This window comes from Taudactylus pleione, unplaced genomic scaffold, assembly GCF_031769625.1.
Source record: "Taudactylus pleione unplaced genomic scaffold, aTauple2 ptg000066l, whole genome shotgun sequence".
NCBI classification, from domain to species: Eukaryota; Metazoa; Chordata; class Amphibia; order Anura; family Myobatrachidae; genus Taudactylus; species Taudactylus pleione.
The window spans coordinates 34,867,936-34,885,444 of NW_028284468.1; the positions used below are offsets into that span (position 1 = coordinate 34,867,936).

A 17,509-nucleotide genomic window follows, 5' to 3' on the forward strand; every position below is an offset into this window, starting at 1 on the left:
CACAATAAAACATTTTCTTCTGTGTTTGTGAATTGTCTTCACTGTACATGCATCCTCAAAGCAGCAGCGCCAAGTGTACGTCTGTCCGTTAAAGGGTGGTGTAACCCCCAAAGTGCACTCCAACAAAAATAAAACATTTTCTTCTGTTTGTGAATTGTGTGCACTGTGCGTGCATCCTCAAAGCAGCAGCGCCAAGCGTGCGTCTGTCCGTTAAAGGGTGGTGTAACCCCCAAAGTGCACTCCAACAAAAATAAAACATTTTCTTCTGTGTTTGTGAATTGTGTGCACTGTACGTGCATCCTCAAAGCAGCAGCGCCAACGTACGTCTGTCCGTTAAAGGGTGGTGTAGCCCCCAAAGTGCACTCCAACAAAAATAAAACATTTTCTTCTGTTTGTGAATTGTCTGCACTGTACGTGCATCCTCAAAGCAGCAGCGCCAAGTGTGTGTCTGTCCGTTAAAGGGTGGTGTAACCCCCAAAGTGCACTCCAACAAAAATAAAACATTTTCTTCTGTTTGTGAATTGTGTGCACTGTGCGTGCATCCTCAAAGCAGCAGCGCCAAGCGTGCGTCTGTCCGTTAAAGGGTGTTGTAACCCCCAAAGTGCGCTCCACAAAAAATAAACAATTCTTTTTTTGCTGTGTTTGTGTGCGAAATGTATGCGCAGTAGCCGCACGTGCATCAACAAAGGAGCAGCGCCAAGCGTGCGCCTGTGTCCCATAAGTCTGTTAAAGGGTGGTGTAACCCCCAAAGTGCGCTCCACAAAAAATAAAAAAATTCTTCTTTTTTTTCTCTTTGTGAATTGTGTGCACTGTAGCTACACGTGCATCAACAAAGGAGCAGTGCCAAGCGTGCACCTGTGTCCCATAAGTCTGTTAAAGGGTGGTGTAACCCGCAAAGTTCACCAAAAAATAAAAAACTATTTTTTTTCTGTATTTGTGACTTGTGTGCGCTGTAGCTGCACGTGCATGGCAGGAAAAAGAGGCAATTTGGAGGCCCCTGTACAAACTGGCTCTATTTTATCTGAGTTGCCCCCCCTCCAGTGTGAACTCCGAAAGAGTATTTAGTGCAGCCGGGAACCTTGTCAGCGAAAGGCGTGGGAGGTTGCTTCCACAAAATGTGGAGAAGATGATGTTCATCAAAATTAATTATGAACTCTTCCAGGGAGACCAGCCTCCAGACCGTACAGAGGGTGGTGGATTCCTGCGGGGAATTAATACTCTGTGAGGATGAGGATGTACACAACACTGAAGAGGGTGAAGAATCAGTGGATGAGGAGAATGAGGATGACATCTTGCCTCCGTAGATCCAGTTTGTGCAGGGACAGATTAATTGCCAGCTTGTTTTGTGGGGGCCCAAACGAACCAATCATTTCAGCCACAGTCGTGTGGCAGACCCTGGTACTGAAATGATTGGTTTGTTAAAGTGTGTATGTCCTGTTTATCAGTGGCGTAACTAGGGCAGGGCAAGCGGGGTGCGTGCCCTGGGCGCCGTGGGACCGGTGGCGTGGGGGGCGCCGCCGGCAACGGTACCAGCCCGCCCTAGTTAGCCAGTGTAGCGCCGACCGCAATGAGTGCGGTCAGCGCTACACATTTACACAGGACCGGCGCTAGGCTTCCAGCGCCGGTCCTGTGCTGCACAGCTGAGCCCATTCCCTCCCCCTGAGCGCTTGCCCAATAGCACTAGGAGGCGGGCTCTGGCTGTGCATTGTGTATTAAACAGCAGCCAATGAGAGTCAGATAGACTCTCATTGACTGCTGCAGCACCCACTGCAAGAGCTGGGCTTCCGTCTGGCTCCTGCAGTGGGTAATGGGACAGACTTCATGACATCATGACGACTGTCCCATAATGCTGAGCACGCCAGCCCGGGAGGACTGGCGGGCGGCGGCGGCGGGAGCGGTGTCGCGGACCAGAGCAGCAGCAGTGTGGATTCAGGTAAGTATATTTTTATATATATTTTTTTTAAACCTATCTGCACTACTGGGGGCACAACGTGGGAAGGGGGTGCCTACTACTGGGGGGACCTCTACTGGGGTGCCATCCTGTCTGCCACTGCAATGTCACTCCTAGATGGGCCACGTGTTTGTGCCGCCCACTTGTGTCGCTTAGCATAGTCATCCAGCTACCTCGGTGCAACCTTTTGGACTAAAAACAATATTGTGAGGTGTGAGGTGTTCAGAATAGACTGGAAATGAGTGGAAATTAATGTTATTGAGGTTAATAATAGCATAGGAGCAGAAAAACCCACAAATTCTGTGATTTTAGCTGTTTTTATGCTTTTTTAAAAAAAATACAGATCTAAAACACAAAACCCAGAACCCAAAACACGGAAGGGTGGTTTTGGCAACACCAATCCAGATCCAAAACACGAAGAAAGATCCAGATCCAAAACCAAAACACAAAAAGTGGCCGGTGCACACCCCTAGTTGAAACACCTTTCTCATCAATTGCCTAGTTCAACACAGGCGACAGCAATCATACATTAGGTGGGAAGTCCAGGAGCAGAGCATTGTGTACATGGTGGAAGGGGTCATGTTGGAGGCTAGGACACTGACATAGACTCGGCATATACTAGGTCACCTCAGTCTCCATCCCCGTGCCTTGCTCCACCCCCTCTCTGGAACCCCCCTCTACAAATCCTGCATTTGCCCCTAAAGCCCCCAGCATGATGACAACGGGGGTGTGACACATGGTTATGCCCCCAAAACATCACACATCGGGCGGGATGTACTAACATCCCGCCAGTCACCATAAAATGACTAATTGCATATGTACTAACATATGCAATTAGTATTGCAAAGAACAGCTCTTGTGATAAGAGCAGCCCTTTGCGAAGCAGCCGATGCCGGGTGAGGGGGTCTCCGTGGGTCTCCGCCCCCTTAGAGACCCGGGAGCTTCCTGCTGGTGACCTGTGCAGGAAGTACCGGGCTCCTTCTCCTCCTCCCTGCACCCAGAAGAAGATTAAAGGCGGAGGACCCAGGAGGAGCAAAAGTGAGTGTTTTTAGAAGTGGAGATGTTGTCCAGGGGTGCCGAGAGGGGGGGGGAGTGGGTATTAATTACCCCTCCCCTCTTACATCACAGCAGCCCAGCACACGCTGCTGTGTGCTGGTCTGCACTGGGAGACTGCTCGCGGGTGCTAAGCAGCAGCCACAGCAGTCTCCTATGCCTGTGGCTGGAGCGATCACACTGAATGCGCCCCCCACTGGCTATGCGCCGGGCTGAGAGGCTCACAGCACCCCCCTCTCCAGTGCGCAGTGCCATAAAATGTTTTTTTTTTCTCTGGAGGGGGGGTGGCCATGCCTCCCACGGTTAGGCCATGCCACCTTTATCCGGGCTCGGCGTGGCTATTGGCATGCCTGATTTTGCCCATAGCAACCAATCAGATTCTACTTAACATTTAGCTAGTACCTTCTAGAAGATAATAGCTAGAATCTGACTGGTTGCTATAGGCAACATCTCCACTTCTAAAAACTCTCAATTTAGTAAATTTACCACTTTGTGTCTTTTATGGTTTGTATTGTAAAACAAAAAAGCTGAAAATTCCAGGAAGAAAATATTGCAGACTTCTCTATTTTAAATGTTCTGAATTTACAGCTCATGGGTGATACAAGCCAAAAAGCTGCATGCGTGTGTTTGGCCAGAGGGGAATTCCTTAATCATACCACATCAGGTCACGTTTCTGTAGAAAACGGATTGATTTGGTTCCTGAAAGGGCAGAACTGTTAGCACTTATTATATTTTCTGATAAAAAGCCACAGTCCCCACAGCAGTATTAACAGTTCCTCATAGTGAAATGTATATGTGACAGGTCTATGAATGTGCCTCTTCTAGCCTGAATCCAGACGGACCTGTCATCATGCATATGTAACTGTGGGGTCTATTTACTAAGCAGTGTTAGGAGACAGAGTGAAAGCCAATCAGCTCCCAACTGTCATCTCACAGGCGGTGTTTGAAAAATGGCAGTTGGCACCTTATCACTTTTCACTCTCTCACTGTCTCCTAACACTGCTTAGTAAATAGCCCCCATTATTTTATAATCCAACTGAATATCATAGACAAATATAATTTAAGATAAACTATGTAAGATACACTCAATTTGTTTGAAATGAAATGTGTGAAATGAGCTATATAGCGTCAGAGAGCAGAGAGATAGAGAGCAGAGAGATGAATGCATGCGGAACTTTTTTAACAAGTTATCAGAGTTGATTCAGATTTAAACTTTACACTTAAGGGGTGATTCAGCAGAGGACGCAAGTGTTATTATGGTAGCAGCTGCAATAGCACTATTATGGTAATGAAGCAGGAGGCGTCACGTCTCCTGCATGCATTACTTATCCAAGCTGTGTCTAAGGACACAGCGTCGGATAGTTTGCGATCCCATAGGCTGGCTGAGTGACCCATGGATCAACAAAGAGGCCAGGAAATCTTCGTCTGCCGACGTAGATCCGAACCTCTTCCCTCCTCCCAACGGCAGCAACACACCTCTGTTTTGGGAAACGGAGGCAGTCGCCGCCCCAGGGCCGAAACTAGGATTTTTGTCACCAGGGGCAAGACAGTAATTTGGCGCCCCCCATGTAATTCCCCCTGCAGTAGTGCCCATATTGTAATGCCCCCATAGTAATGCCCATATGTTAATACCCCCATAGTAATGCCCCTGTAGTGCCCACCATACAGTAATGCCCCTGTAGTGCCCATGCTCCCATATTAATGCCCCTGTAGTGCCCATGCTTTCATAGTAATGCCCCTGTAGTGCCCATGCTCTCATAGTAATGCCCCTGTATTGCCCATGCCCCCATAGTAATATCCCTGTAGTGCCCTTACAGTAATGCCCCTGTAGTGCTCATGCCCCCACAGTAATGCCCCTGTGGTAATGCCCCTGTAGTGCCCATGCCCCAATAGTAATGCCCCTGTAGTGCTCATGCCCCATTAGTAATGCCCCTTATTGCCTATGCCCCCATAGTAATGCCCCTGTGGTAATGCCCCTGCCCCCATAATAATGCCCCTGTAGTGCAGCTTATTAAAAAAAAAAAATACTTACCTTGAACCCCGCTCCTGCATCCAGCGTCGCGTCCGGTCCGCCGGCTGGTCCTTGGAACTATGGGGGAGATGTCATGACGTCTCCCCCATAGTGCCCGTGGGGAGAGCCGGAAGCTGGAGTTCGGGAGAGAACTCCAGGCTACACCGCCTCGCTGCAGAGAAGGAGCCGGGCGCCCGCTGGTAATAAATATTACCAGCGGACGTCCGGCTGGGAGCCTCTCTGCAGCGCCGGGCTGGAGGTCACTGGCACCAGGTACAGCGGCTCACCCGATGCACGTGCACCTCCAGCCCCCCCCTAGTTGCGGCCCTGGCCGCCCCCTCCCCACCCACAAATGGCAGCGGACTGTCAATCACTGACAGTCTGCTGCCGCTTTGTGTGCGATCATGCAGGACCCGTACTGCACATGCCCAGAATGGGTGCTGTGCACGTGCAGATCGGGAATCTGCCTGCAGACACACTCTGCGTCCACTGCTGATTCACCCCCTTAGTTCAGTGCACTAGGCTCTCCTACCAGGTGTGCCGGTAGAGCGGAGAAGAGCAAAGTATCAGGCCCAAACCTTCAGGCAGTGGTGAAGGGAAATAGCACTGTGAGAGGGGGAATGTAACTGTACAGACCAATAGTTTTCTATTCCCCACATGATAACAGCCTAACACCAATACTAGTCATCAATGGCTGCTATAATACCGGTGGCTGATAATACTGTTGCCTTACGGTAGCTACATGCACTTTTCCTGTGCTACAACTGCTAACCTTCGATCTCCTCAATGTATAGAGATATATTTGGTGTTTATTAAAGTATAAAATAATAGTAAAAGGAGTATAAGAAGCAGCAGCACAGGGGGAGGAGAGTGCCAGCGGGAGAGCTAGAACTACAGCTGCTTCAGCAGATACAATCAAGCACAGAGAGCAGGGAGGGCAGGCCAGCACAGTTACCTCCTCCCAGGGGCCTGTTTCTACATGGCCCTGTGTCCTCCTCACTGATAGCAGCAGCTTCAGTGGGATTTGCCTGACAAACAGCAGCTGCTTGATGATGCTCCCTAATCACAGTGACTACAACAGGAGAGGGACCGAAGAGATCTATAACAGGTAAGTTCGGGAAACCGGGAGGGTATAGATTTTGGTAGGTAATAGCAACAGTAAGGGGTTACTGGCCCTGATTCAGAGCCGGACGCTCTGACAGAGCGCTCGCTCTGAATCAGGGCCGTCCTTCCTGATTTTAGAGCGGCCCCCTGGCCGCTCGCATAGCTGTGGGTGACCACCCACAGCTATAGCGAGCGGCCAAAAAGATGGTCGCGATGGTCAAGACCCTCGCAACCATCGGGCTTGCGACGAAACCCTTGTGGTAGGGTCTCGTCTGCCGCAAGCCCTGGAGTGCTTTTGGCTCAAAACATCACTTGTCAGTGGGGCCGGCCCCAGTCGGTAGGCGTTCCCATGGGAACGCCTCCATCTGGCCAGCCACGCCCCCGGCATGCCCACTCACCATCGACAGCATGCCCCCTTTGTAGCGAGACCCATAGCGACGGCTCCGTCGCTATCCGGGTCTCGCGCATGCACACGACGGAGCCGGGTCCGTCGTGCGCATGCGCACTGGCCCAACATCGACCCGCTTGCGAGCGCTCAGCCCACAGGCCCATTGCTTTAAAAGGGTTAATTAAGATGAAGGGGGCAGGGATTTAGATTGGGGCGGGAGAACAGGGCCGGCGACAGAAATCTCTGGGCCCGGTACACTGAGGTCTCTGGGGGCCCCACCTTCTCACCACCACACCTGACCTCGCACCTACACATCCCTACCCTGCATGTGTCATATGTGATGCATGATAATGTTAAATGAAAGATATGCCAGCCTTTAAATAAAGTAAAAATACATTATGACTTACCCCCGTCTCTCTGTCGCTGATGATGCAGGGGTTAGTTCTTGTCATTATATTCCCATTGTGATATAAGCTGTACTATTTTTATTTTATTTTCTTATCCCCATTTTCTGTTGACTATGCAGCCATATCATGTAACTCACCTGAGTACTCTTATCTACGCTGGAAGCATATCTTGTAAGAAGGTGGAATTATCAGTGTAACAGAGTGCAAGGTATATATACTTACTCCAGTAATGAAAGCGCTGGAGGATGGGATGAAGGGCTGTAGACTGGTTACACTGTGTGTTGCTTTCATAATCAGTTCCTCACTAAATGGCAGAAAGATAAATATCAAAGTGATCAACACTATTATATACCTGCATTAAATAATCAATTTCTTAGGCAGAAAGAACATCACGTCATAGCTCACAGTTCAGATATTAGCGGATGTCTCATATTCTTAAATGCCATCACTATCTACAGGCTATGAACAAGCTGTGAAAGTTGTATCTGCTACCACTCGCCTGCTTTATGTTATATTTTTCATTCTGTGGACCCTGGCCACAACATGCATTACACCTGGACCCAATGACATTATGGCTGCCACCAGATCAACAAATTGCTCTGTTGTGAGAGGCTAATCACATATGAAGACTAAAGGTGGCCATACATCAGACACCGGATTTTGCGATCCGGCGATGCGATGGGAAGTGCCGGCGTTTCCCACCATCGATGTTCTACGATCCGTCGCCGGATCGCAGACATTTTCCATATTAAATGTCAGCGATTTGACGATCGCGATCATTTTTTGATCGCGATCGTCAAATCGGGAAAATCCAACATGTTGGATTTCTGCGATCCCGCGATGCCGGGTTACGGCATCACGGGATCGCGGCAATCCATTGCTGATGGATGGGCCCCATTACAGGAGGGACTAGGAACAGATAAATACTGATCAGGCAAAACATTAAAACCACTGACAGGTGAAGTGAATAACATAGATTATCTCATTACAATGGCACCTGTCAAGGGGCCTATACAATATTAGGTTTAAAGGTTTAGGGCAAAATTTACTAAGCGGCAGATTCTATACTCTGGTGGTTTGGTGGCCATTTGACGGCGGGTTCTATTCTGTTCTAAACCCCGGGGGTTTGGTGGCGGTTTTGCAGCAGTTTCTAAATGACAGCCCTGTTCTATTCTATTCTAAAATGTGTTTTGACGGCAGTTTGGCGGCAGTTTTGCTATCTGCAGATTTACTAAGGCCGAAACCGCTACAAAACTGCCGTCAAAACACATTTTAGACTAGAATAGAACAGGGCTGTCATTTAGAAACCGCTGCAAAACCGCATAACAGAGGCATGCTCACATGTTATGGAGTGTGACCAGTGATACCAAAGCATTGGTCAGTCACCTAAGAATGTATATTGGTAGAATGGTATCAAATTTGTTCAGTTTTTCCACAATCAGTAGTATGTGACCATCATTGGAAAACCATTGAATGGTTTAAGTCATTGATGGTAGGCTTGTGCACATGCACAATGGAAAGAGTCTGCACATGTGCAAAGGACCTGTGCTACGGACTCAGAGTTTCTCCTTGTGGTGTACGCAGCAGGAAACATCAGCAAACAACTGTCGCGATTATGTTATTAAGTGTATTTCTTTTAATTACCAGCATGGTGAGCTGCAAATTAACTTTTATGGGTATTTACTTGAATACTTTTCAAATTTTATTCTATCTCTCCCCTGGTCTACATGAAGACAACATATAACAGTTTATGGGAAAGGCGTAAAGTTTTGCATGGTGACTCTTGTTAACAACATGTCCATTTGACATGTTAATCTGCTGCCCAAATTCCTTGAAGATATGTGGAATGTCACAGACCCGACCCTATACCAAAGGACCCCCACACCAAAAGTATGTTGTGTTGACAAGCTGTATCATAGCTACTTTGCACTGACACAGAAAGCCTAGGAAAGAAGGGGCTGTTGACAGCCCATGCAGGGATAATAGAACTGTGTACAATTCTGGGTAGCCAATTTGACATTGGGAATTGCTCCATCTCCTTGTATGTATCTCCCCACAAACAGATTCATGTAAGAGACTGTGCAATTCATTTTTCCTGTTTGTTTATAAGAATATTATATGCCTAAAGGTGCCTACACACTTGGCGATGTGATCACGATCCGACGATGTGTCCGATTTCTCATTGAATTCTCCCCAGCAGCTCCCCGGCAGTCGTGGGCAAGATTTGGTGTTAAAAAAATTGTCCAATATGACAAACGATCTATCGTGCCTTCTAACTATTCCAGTGCATCGTGACTGAGATTGGCAAATCTGCCCTACAGCATGACAGATCTGAAGATGCGATGTACAACCAGCTGGTACGCGCATCGGCATCGTGATTTGGGCATATTTTACACGATTTGTCGTCACGATTCATCGGAATCAGGCAAATCGTATAAAAAATCGGAAAGTGTGTAGGCACCTTAAGACTATCTTTGTCATTTTTATTAACTGTTTTTACTTTTTGTTTATACTATAAGCATTGTATCTTTCTCATATGACACTTTTTTTTAGAAGATTTGTCTCTAATTCTTAACGGAACCAATTTTCATGTGGATTTGGCTTATCCATGTTACATATTTGTATTATAAAACCAAATAAACCCAAAAGATTGTTGGATTGTGCTTCAGAGTGAAGCTTATTAAAAATGACTACAATGTAATAACCACTTGACTTTGAAACAAAATATTTAGACAAGGCTTCTCTTAGTAAAATATAAACAAATTTAATATACATATTCAAAGTTAGCAATTTTGACACACATGAGATATAACAAATCTACCACATAGTAAAACATACATATATAAAATAGTGTCCCTTGGACTTCGGCCCTTGTATAAAACGATGTGAAATATGAAACAAGGTAACTTTTGAGTATAAATCCCCACTAATGAATTACAATTAATCACAGTCTCCTGTTTAGTTTAGTTGCGTACATATTGGCCCTGATTCAGAGCCGCTCACAAGCGCTGTGCGCTCGCAAGCGGCCCGATGTTTAGGCACAGCACATGCGCTGCGTCCGGCGTGCGTAAGCACCGCCCATTGACTGAAGTTCAGTCGCTACGGGGCTCGCAACAAGACGGGGCAGCTGTCGATGGTGAGTGACAGCTCGCCCCGTTTTGTGGGCAGGTAGGGGGGGTGGCTGGACAAACGCAGGCGTTCCCTTAGGAACGCCTGGCATTTGTAGGGAGGTGTTACTGACATCACTACTGATGTCAGTATTGGACTTCCTGCTCTATTAGAGCAGGAAGTCCACTTGGCCTTGCGTAAGCCTAGACCCTACCGTAGGGTCTCGTCGCAAGGTCGATGGTCGCGATTATCACGATGGTCTCCTGGCCGCTCGCACAAGCTGTGGGTGGTCTCCCACAGCTTTGGAAGCGGCCGGAGATCAAAAAAAAAATGCCCGCAATCCCAGCATGCGGGCTGTGGCAGCAAGCAGCTCTAAATCAGGGCCAAGGACCTGATTCAGACCCACTCGCTAGATGCGATCCCTCGCTTCCAGCTTATGCAAATCTGGCACACACCCAGCAAGGCAAGCGATCGCAAGGCAAGACATAAGAATGCCTACTATGTCTTGGCGTGCGATCACTTCGTGTATGTAGACACCCACCATCCATTCTTAAGATGCCCACTTGCGTATGTCATCTCCTGGAAGTGCCTAAAAACATTGGTACATCGAACACCATCGAATGCGATGGCAACGCTTGAGGTTTACTATACCCTTTCGCAAGCACTGCAAGCACTTCAGTGTGAAATTCCACCAAGTGACGTGAACTATTACACTGCCTTTTAATTATGCACACCTCTGAAACGGCGATGCAACACTCAGGCAGGCCTGCATTCTCACCTCCACTCCCCCGTTAGTAGTGCCCTGCCCCTGTTACCACCAACAAACGACCTCTCCTGTCACTCATTCAGATGGGCTGTCTATGCTGGGCGAGTGAGCCCTTCCAGACCACTGGCAGTGGTTCACGCACGCGCATTGGGATGCATATGCATGCGCAGATTGGAAATATCGGCCGCGAACGAGCGAGCGGCCGCTTGCGAGTGGGTCTGAAGCAGGTCCTAAGTCCTCCAAATGGTACAGGTCCACACAATGTGACAAAGCAGGTATATCTGGATTGCCTGGATGCAGTCTGTGGGCACTATTATCCTTTTGTCGATTGGTTTTGCTTCCTTCAGGGAGCTTTAGTAAGACATGGGAGATGTCCTCCAGATCTTTCTTAAATAAGGGAACTCTCCCTCATTCATTTTCCCCAGGTCTGTTAATTGGATCAATAATCGTATGTGTGTCTAAAGGTATCCATACATCTGTGATGGATCGTCGCGATCCCACGATCAGATTGGAAACGCCGATCCACTGGTCGGTTGATGTTCAGCGATACGTTGCAGGATCACTGAAATTTCACATGTTAAATTTCACCGATTTGACAATCACGATTTTTGATTGTGATTGTCATATCGGTGAAATCCAACATGTTGGATTTCTGCGATCCTGCAATGCCGGGTTGCAGGATCGCGGTAATCCGTTGCAGATGTATAGGGCCCTTTAGTTCAGTATATCAGTTTCTTAGTTAAAACCAGAGCAGCCTTGAATATATACTTATATATAATTAGTGTACAGCAAGAGTATAAACATGAAAAATTTAATAAAAATAACAAATGTATTCTAACCTAAGATGACAGAGAATCCTATATATATATCCACTAGAAATTCCAATGGAAAATTTACTATAATGATTACCAATAATGCACAGAAATCCATATTCATCAATTGTACTTAATAATATCAGCAAAAACAAATGATATGTGCATATAAAGATGCAATTTATATATACAGATTTATACCTTATTTATCATTATGCTGCACTTCCTTTAGCTAGAGACACCGTGGTTCCCCAGACTCAGGAGGAGAGCCATACAGCGGAGACGCATTGCCGCCATCCTCCACAAGTTATATGGGGAGGCAGACACTAATATTGAGTGAAAGCATTTCCTCTGGATCCCGTACACGTAAGCTAAAGGAATCTCAGTTTGTGCTTCTTCAACTTGCCGGTGAGCATTGCACACTATGGGGCATATTCAATTAGACGCGAAAAGTCCCGGACTTTTCGCATGCCGGACTTTTCACTGACATCGCGTCCCCGCTTATTCAATTAGAAATCAGCGAAAACGGGACACGGCGAAACTGTAACATGCGAAAAGTACTGTCAGATTTGGGGAAATCAGCCTGACACCCCCCTAAAGATGCACTGACATTGGGGATCGCTAGATACCCTCGAATAGGCCTGCTGAAGGTAATTGGGGTACTTAAATGATCTCAATAGCTGCTATTTAGCGTCTTTGCATAAGTGGTGAAGAATAGCATTTAGCAGTTTTTTTTGGTTAAAATTAGTAGTCCCAGCAAATTTGGGGTACATGACAATGGATGCAAGCATATTTTAAAGTTGCTAAAGTGAAGTTTTAAAAAATGTTAAAAATCCACCTGTCACAACCACCTGCAAACTTAAAAATACCTGGGTCATACTTGGGGACCCCCTAGAGTCTATTTCGCTAGTTTTTAAGTTTGTCCCCCAACTTTAGTCTTTTTCGTCCCCAAAATGAAAGTACTCTTTTGGGGTGAACTAAAGTTTTTTTAAAAACTTTTTTTGACGCAGTTTACCTTTGGGGAACTGTCCCAAGAGTGTGGGGGGGTTTTCCGAGGTTTGTACCCCAAAACCCCAATTCTGCACTTTTTTTCTACACCTGTTCACAGGCGAAACTGTTTTGCAGATTCCATTGCATTGCGTTTCCGCACCATCGAAAAGTCTCCGGAATTATATACGGAGGAAACTAATCGCATGGCGAAATGACGTCACTCGCGATATTTTTTAGCTGAAAATGGCTTTTCGCACCTAATTGAATACGGTCCTAAATGTACGCAACTAAACTATACAGGAGACTGTGATTACTTGTAATTCATTAGTGAGGATTTATACTCAAAAGTTACCTTGTTTTATATTTCACATCGATTTCACATTCAAGTCCAAGGGACACTATTTTATACATGTATGTTTTACTATGTGGTAGATTTGTTATATCTCATGTGTGTCAAAATTGATAACTTTGAATATGTATATTAAATTTGGTATATTTTACTAATGCTGGGCATACACTATGCAATTATCTGTCCAGTCTGGCTGGTTGGAATGAAAACCTGGTAATGTATGGGAGCAAATGACAATCGACCATATGGTCTTAAAACTGGAAAATGGGCAAAAATGATTGGTCAAATTGGTTAACTTCTTTTGATTTAACCAATTTGTCTGGATGACAATTTTTGTCTGTTTTTCAGTGTTTGTGAGAAAATGGTCGATTGTCATTGGCTCCCATACATTACAAGATTTTCATTCCAACCAGCCAGATTGGACAGATATCTGACATATAATTGTATAGTGTATGCCCAGCATAAGAGAAACCTTGTCTAAATATTTAGTCTCAAGGTCAAGTGGTTATTATATTGTAGTAATTTTTAATAAGCTTCACTCTGAAGCACAATCCAACAATCTTTTGGGTTTATTTGGTTTCGAGAATTAACTAGCCAGCTGGCACTGGCTGATTGGATTAGCAGCTGTGAGTGGGAAAACGACATAATTTATTTATTTATACTAGCACAAGGATTTCAGCGGTCGGGGATCCGTCAAGCTGTAACATAATATTTGTATTACAGGTTACTTTTTGGGTGTAGGGAGAACTTGAGGAATCCTATTTGGAATGCGTAGCTCATGAAACAACCTTAGTGTTGGCAGAGAATGCAGCCTGACATAAGGATGCCCACTTCCCCTTACTCACATCCCTATACTTGGGCAACATAGCGAAACTATCGGTAACATTGAGTAGCACCGGACCCATGCGCACAGTTAAGGCAGGTCAGACCTCACTCAGGAATTGCTAACTTCTGCGCACGCTATGAGACCTCAGGAGGTGGCTGGTAGCGCAGTGGATAATTTATGCACGCCCATACAACAGCGTTGAAACTCCCTGGCACACCTGCGTTTGCCCAAACACCCCCCGTCACCAACCACAAATGGCACTTCCTGCCAACCACTCTGTAGAGAGTCTGTGTGGCCGCTGCGTACGCAGTTCTGACCACAGCGTTTGTTCACGCGTGCTGCGATGCATACGCGTGCACAGTGTGAATTAATCGACCAAATGCGTGCGTATTAGCAACTGCGTTCCTTGCTTATTCAGGCCCTGTGTCAGACCCACATCACGCAGGATCACGTGAGTACTAATCCTGACAAAGTTACAGCAGGGTTGCCTACCTTTAATATTCTCTTCCCGGGAGAAGCCCGGGTAAGAGAAACAGCAGGGGGCCGACGGGGGCGGGGCTTGACGATCTGCGTCATTAAGCCCCGCCCCCTCGTGGTAAAATTGCCGCGATTGGGCACAATTTACATAGGGGGCGGGGCCAAATGCTGTGATTCATGCAGAATCACATCTTAAGCCCCGCCCCTTCGCGGAGACCCGCGATTGCCGCGTGTATTCTCCTAATTCTGCCCATTTCACTAGGAAGTGGGCAGAATGCGGGAGAAATGCCTACCCTTCCAGGGGTGCGGGGGGTTACCCGAAAAATCGGGAGCCTCCCGCGAAAACCGGGAGGGTAGGCATGTATGAGTTACAGACAGTGGTTAGGGGCCTGATTCATTACCAATCGAAACTGCGATTACACACGCAATTGGCCTATTGTTGCATTCTGCATATGCATCGCAGTGCGTGTGGACAAACCGACCACTGCGATCAGGACTACAATCGCAGTGACTACACAGACCCATTGTAGAGTGATTGACAGGAAGTGCCATTTGTGGGAGGTGACTGGGGGGTGGTCGGCGAAACGCAGACGTAAGTGCGCTTGAACGCCGTTGCAGGAGCGTGCATTAATTTTACACTGCGATGCCTTACACAGCTTGAGTACTCATAGCGTGCGACGATGTTAGCAATTAATTACTGAGTAAGGTCAGAGCTTGTGTAAGTTAGATGTGAGGCTGCGATGGTACTTGATGTTACCAATGGTTTTGCAGTCTTGCTAAGTATTACGGATGTGTGTAAGGTAAAGTGGGCATCCTTAAGTTGTGCTGCGATGGCATAGCATCGCAACTGATTAGCATACTAACGCAGTGAGACTGTGTGCATTATCATTATTGCAATTGCAGTTGCGATCCGTAATGAAGCAGGCCCAGAGATTGCAGTATCTTGGAACAGAGGCCCTGATTCAGAGCCGGACGCTCCTGACCTCCTGGCCGCTCGCATAGCTGTGGGTGACCACCCACAGCTTTTGCGAGCTGCCAGGTGATGGTCTCGCTGGTCATGACCATCGCTACCATCGGGACTTGCGACGAGACCCTTGTGGTAGGGTCTCATTCTCGCAAGCCCCAGTGAGCTTCTGGCTCCTTCGGGAACACCTCCGTTTGTGTAGCCACCTCCCCGTCCGCCTCCAAAATGGGGCGAGCTGTCAATCACAATCGACAGCCGTCCCGTTTTGGTGGGAGACCTGTAGCGACGGAGCGCCCGTCGCTGGCCGGGTCTCGCGCATGCGCATGCCGGAGGCGGCGCATGCGCAGGGGGAAAACATCGACCCGCTTGCGAGCGGGTCTGAATCAGCCCCAGAGGCCATGACAATAATCATCACCATTATTCTGAAAACATTGATGGTTGCAAAACATCGTCCGATGATGGCGATCCATACCACCACCCATCCCATTTTCCTCCCCTAAAAACACTATCTGTATGTCTCTCACACCATGGCTGGTGTAACAAGCACCCCTTCATCCTATAGCAGAGCAGCAGGGAACGAAACATAGCTCCGCAACCTTCCAGCCTGTTATAAGTGAGTCAAGCTGCTGTGTTGAATGGTAGCAAACCAAAATATACAAATAATGAAAAAGAAAAACAGCACTGCAGTCACACAGTTACTCAGAACTAAAACATAAAAAAGAAGCCGTTACCACATAAAATTGCTATTTTAATACATATGCAATTTGTACACACTAATTGGGATAATACATGTCATACTAAAAATAAAATTTATAAGCACCTATCAGCAGTAAAAATGTATATAAAAGAATCCTCTCTTAAGGCGGGATGCAGCAACGTGAGAAATTCAGTGAAACCCCGACAATGTGGGTTTTACTGCATTTTTCATATGCACCAAGCCCCGGAATGCTCTTGGATGCGGCCCTGGGGAATGCCATCTTCTGATGGCGTTACATTATAGAAGACTATGGGCTTCTCTTCGGAGAGTGCTTTGAGAGGGATCCAACCGGATCACCAGCAGCACCCCCCGCGGCGTGTCTGTCATGACACCAGAGGGATTTCTGGGACATAGACCAGGAAGTCCCTCATACGCAAAGGACAGCTCTTATTTTCTTCTTCATGCATACATGGCGGCATGCATGCGAAGGGTGGCGGGATGCATTGCATCCAGAATGCTATGAATTATGCATCCCGTCCTTAGTAAGATAAAAATCCAGTCACTGGGACTAATAAAAGTTTAGAAACCATTAACAACAATGCCTCACCTTAATGGCATCAGTCTCCAGTCCATACAAATGTAAGCCTTTTTGTGCAAACGGTGTAGTTTATGTCTTGAACAAGAATCACATGGAAGATAAATATATGCTAATAATAAACCAGACCCAGGATGTGCTGATGTCTGCAGGAACGGTGGAGCTGATTCAGACCCGCTCGCTAGGATGCGTTCACTCATAGCTGGACGATTGTCGCTTTCTGCGCATGTGTATGCATCGCAATGCGTGTGCGCGAACCACTGCAAGAGATCAAGAAGCGTTCGCTCACTGCGCATAGACAGCCCAGCAGAGTGAGTGACAGGAGAAGCCGTTTGTGGGTGGTGACAGGGGTAGGCCACTAGAAACAGGGGAGTGGAGGTGCGAACGCAGGCGTGCCTGACCATCTTAACGCCGTTTCAGAGACGTGCATAATTAACAGGCAGTGTCATAGTACACGTCACCTGGTTGTATTTCACACTGAAGTGATCGCAGTGCTTGTGGCAGGGTATAGTCAACCTCAAGCATTGCGATCGCATCCGATGGCACTCGATGTACCAATGGTGTCATGCACTTCCAGGAGATGATGTGCGCAAGTGGGCGTCTTAGGAATGGCTGGTGGGCGTCTGCATACATACAGTGATCGCATGCCAAGTCATAGTGGACGTGCTAATGCCTTGCCGTGTGATCGCCTGCCTTGCTTGGTGTGCGCTGGATTTGAATATGCTGGGTGTAAGCTAACGCATCTAGCGTGCAGGTCTGAATGAGCTCCTGTGATCTCAATACATAAGGAGCCAATAGCAGTTACTGTGTTCTCTCATAGGGGCCTATTAATCAATATAATTTTTACAAAAAAAATTTGAAAAAGGGTGTTTTCATATTATTTTAGTATTACATAAATGTATTAAAGGACAATTAGTATAGTTTTCATGAAAAACTACTCTATGCCCTTCAGGGGCGTTTTAAGAGAGGAGGGGGCCCATGTGCAGACTCAGTGTGGGCCCCCTCCTCTCT

General features: G+C 47.0%; 1 protein-coding gene across 1 annotated transcript in view; it reads right to left on the reverse strand.

Moving 5' to 3' along the window:
* Positions 1-17,509, reverse strand: part of APOLTP (apolipoprotein lipid transfer particle homolog) — a 345,964-nt gene that overhangs the window by 164,719 nt on the left and 163,736 nt on the right. Inside the window, exon 40 of the mRNA XM_088466926.1 lies at positions 7,137-7,218. Coding sequence (XP_088323052.1) covers positions 7,137-7,218 — 82 coding nt within the window. The remainder of the gene's footprint in view (positions 1-7,136; positions 7,219-17,509) is intronic.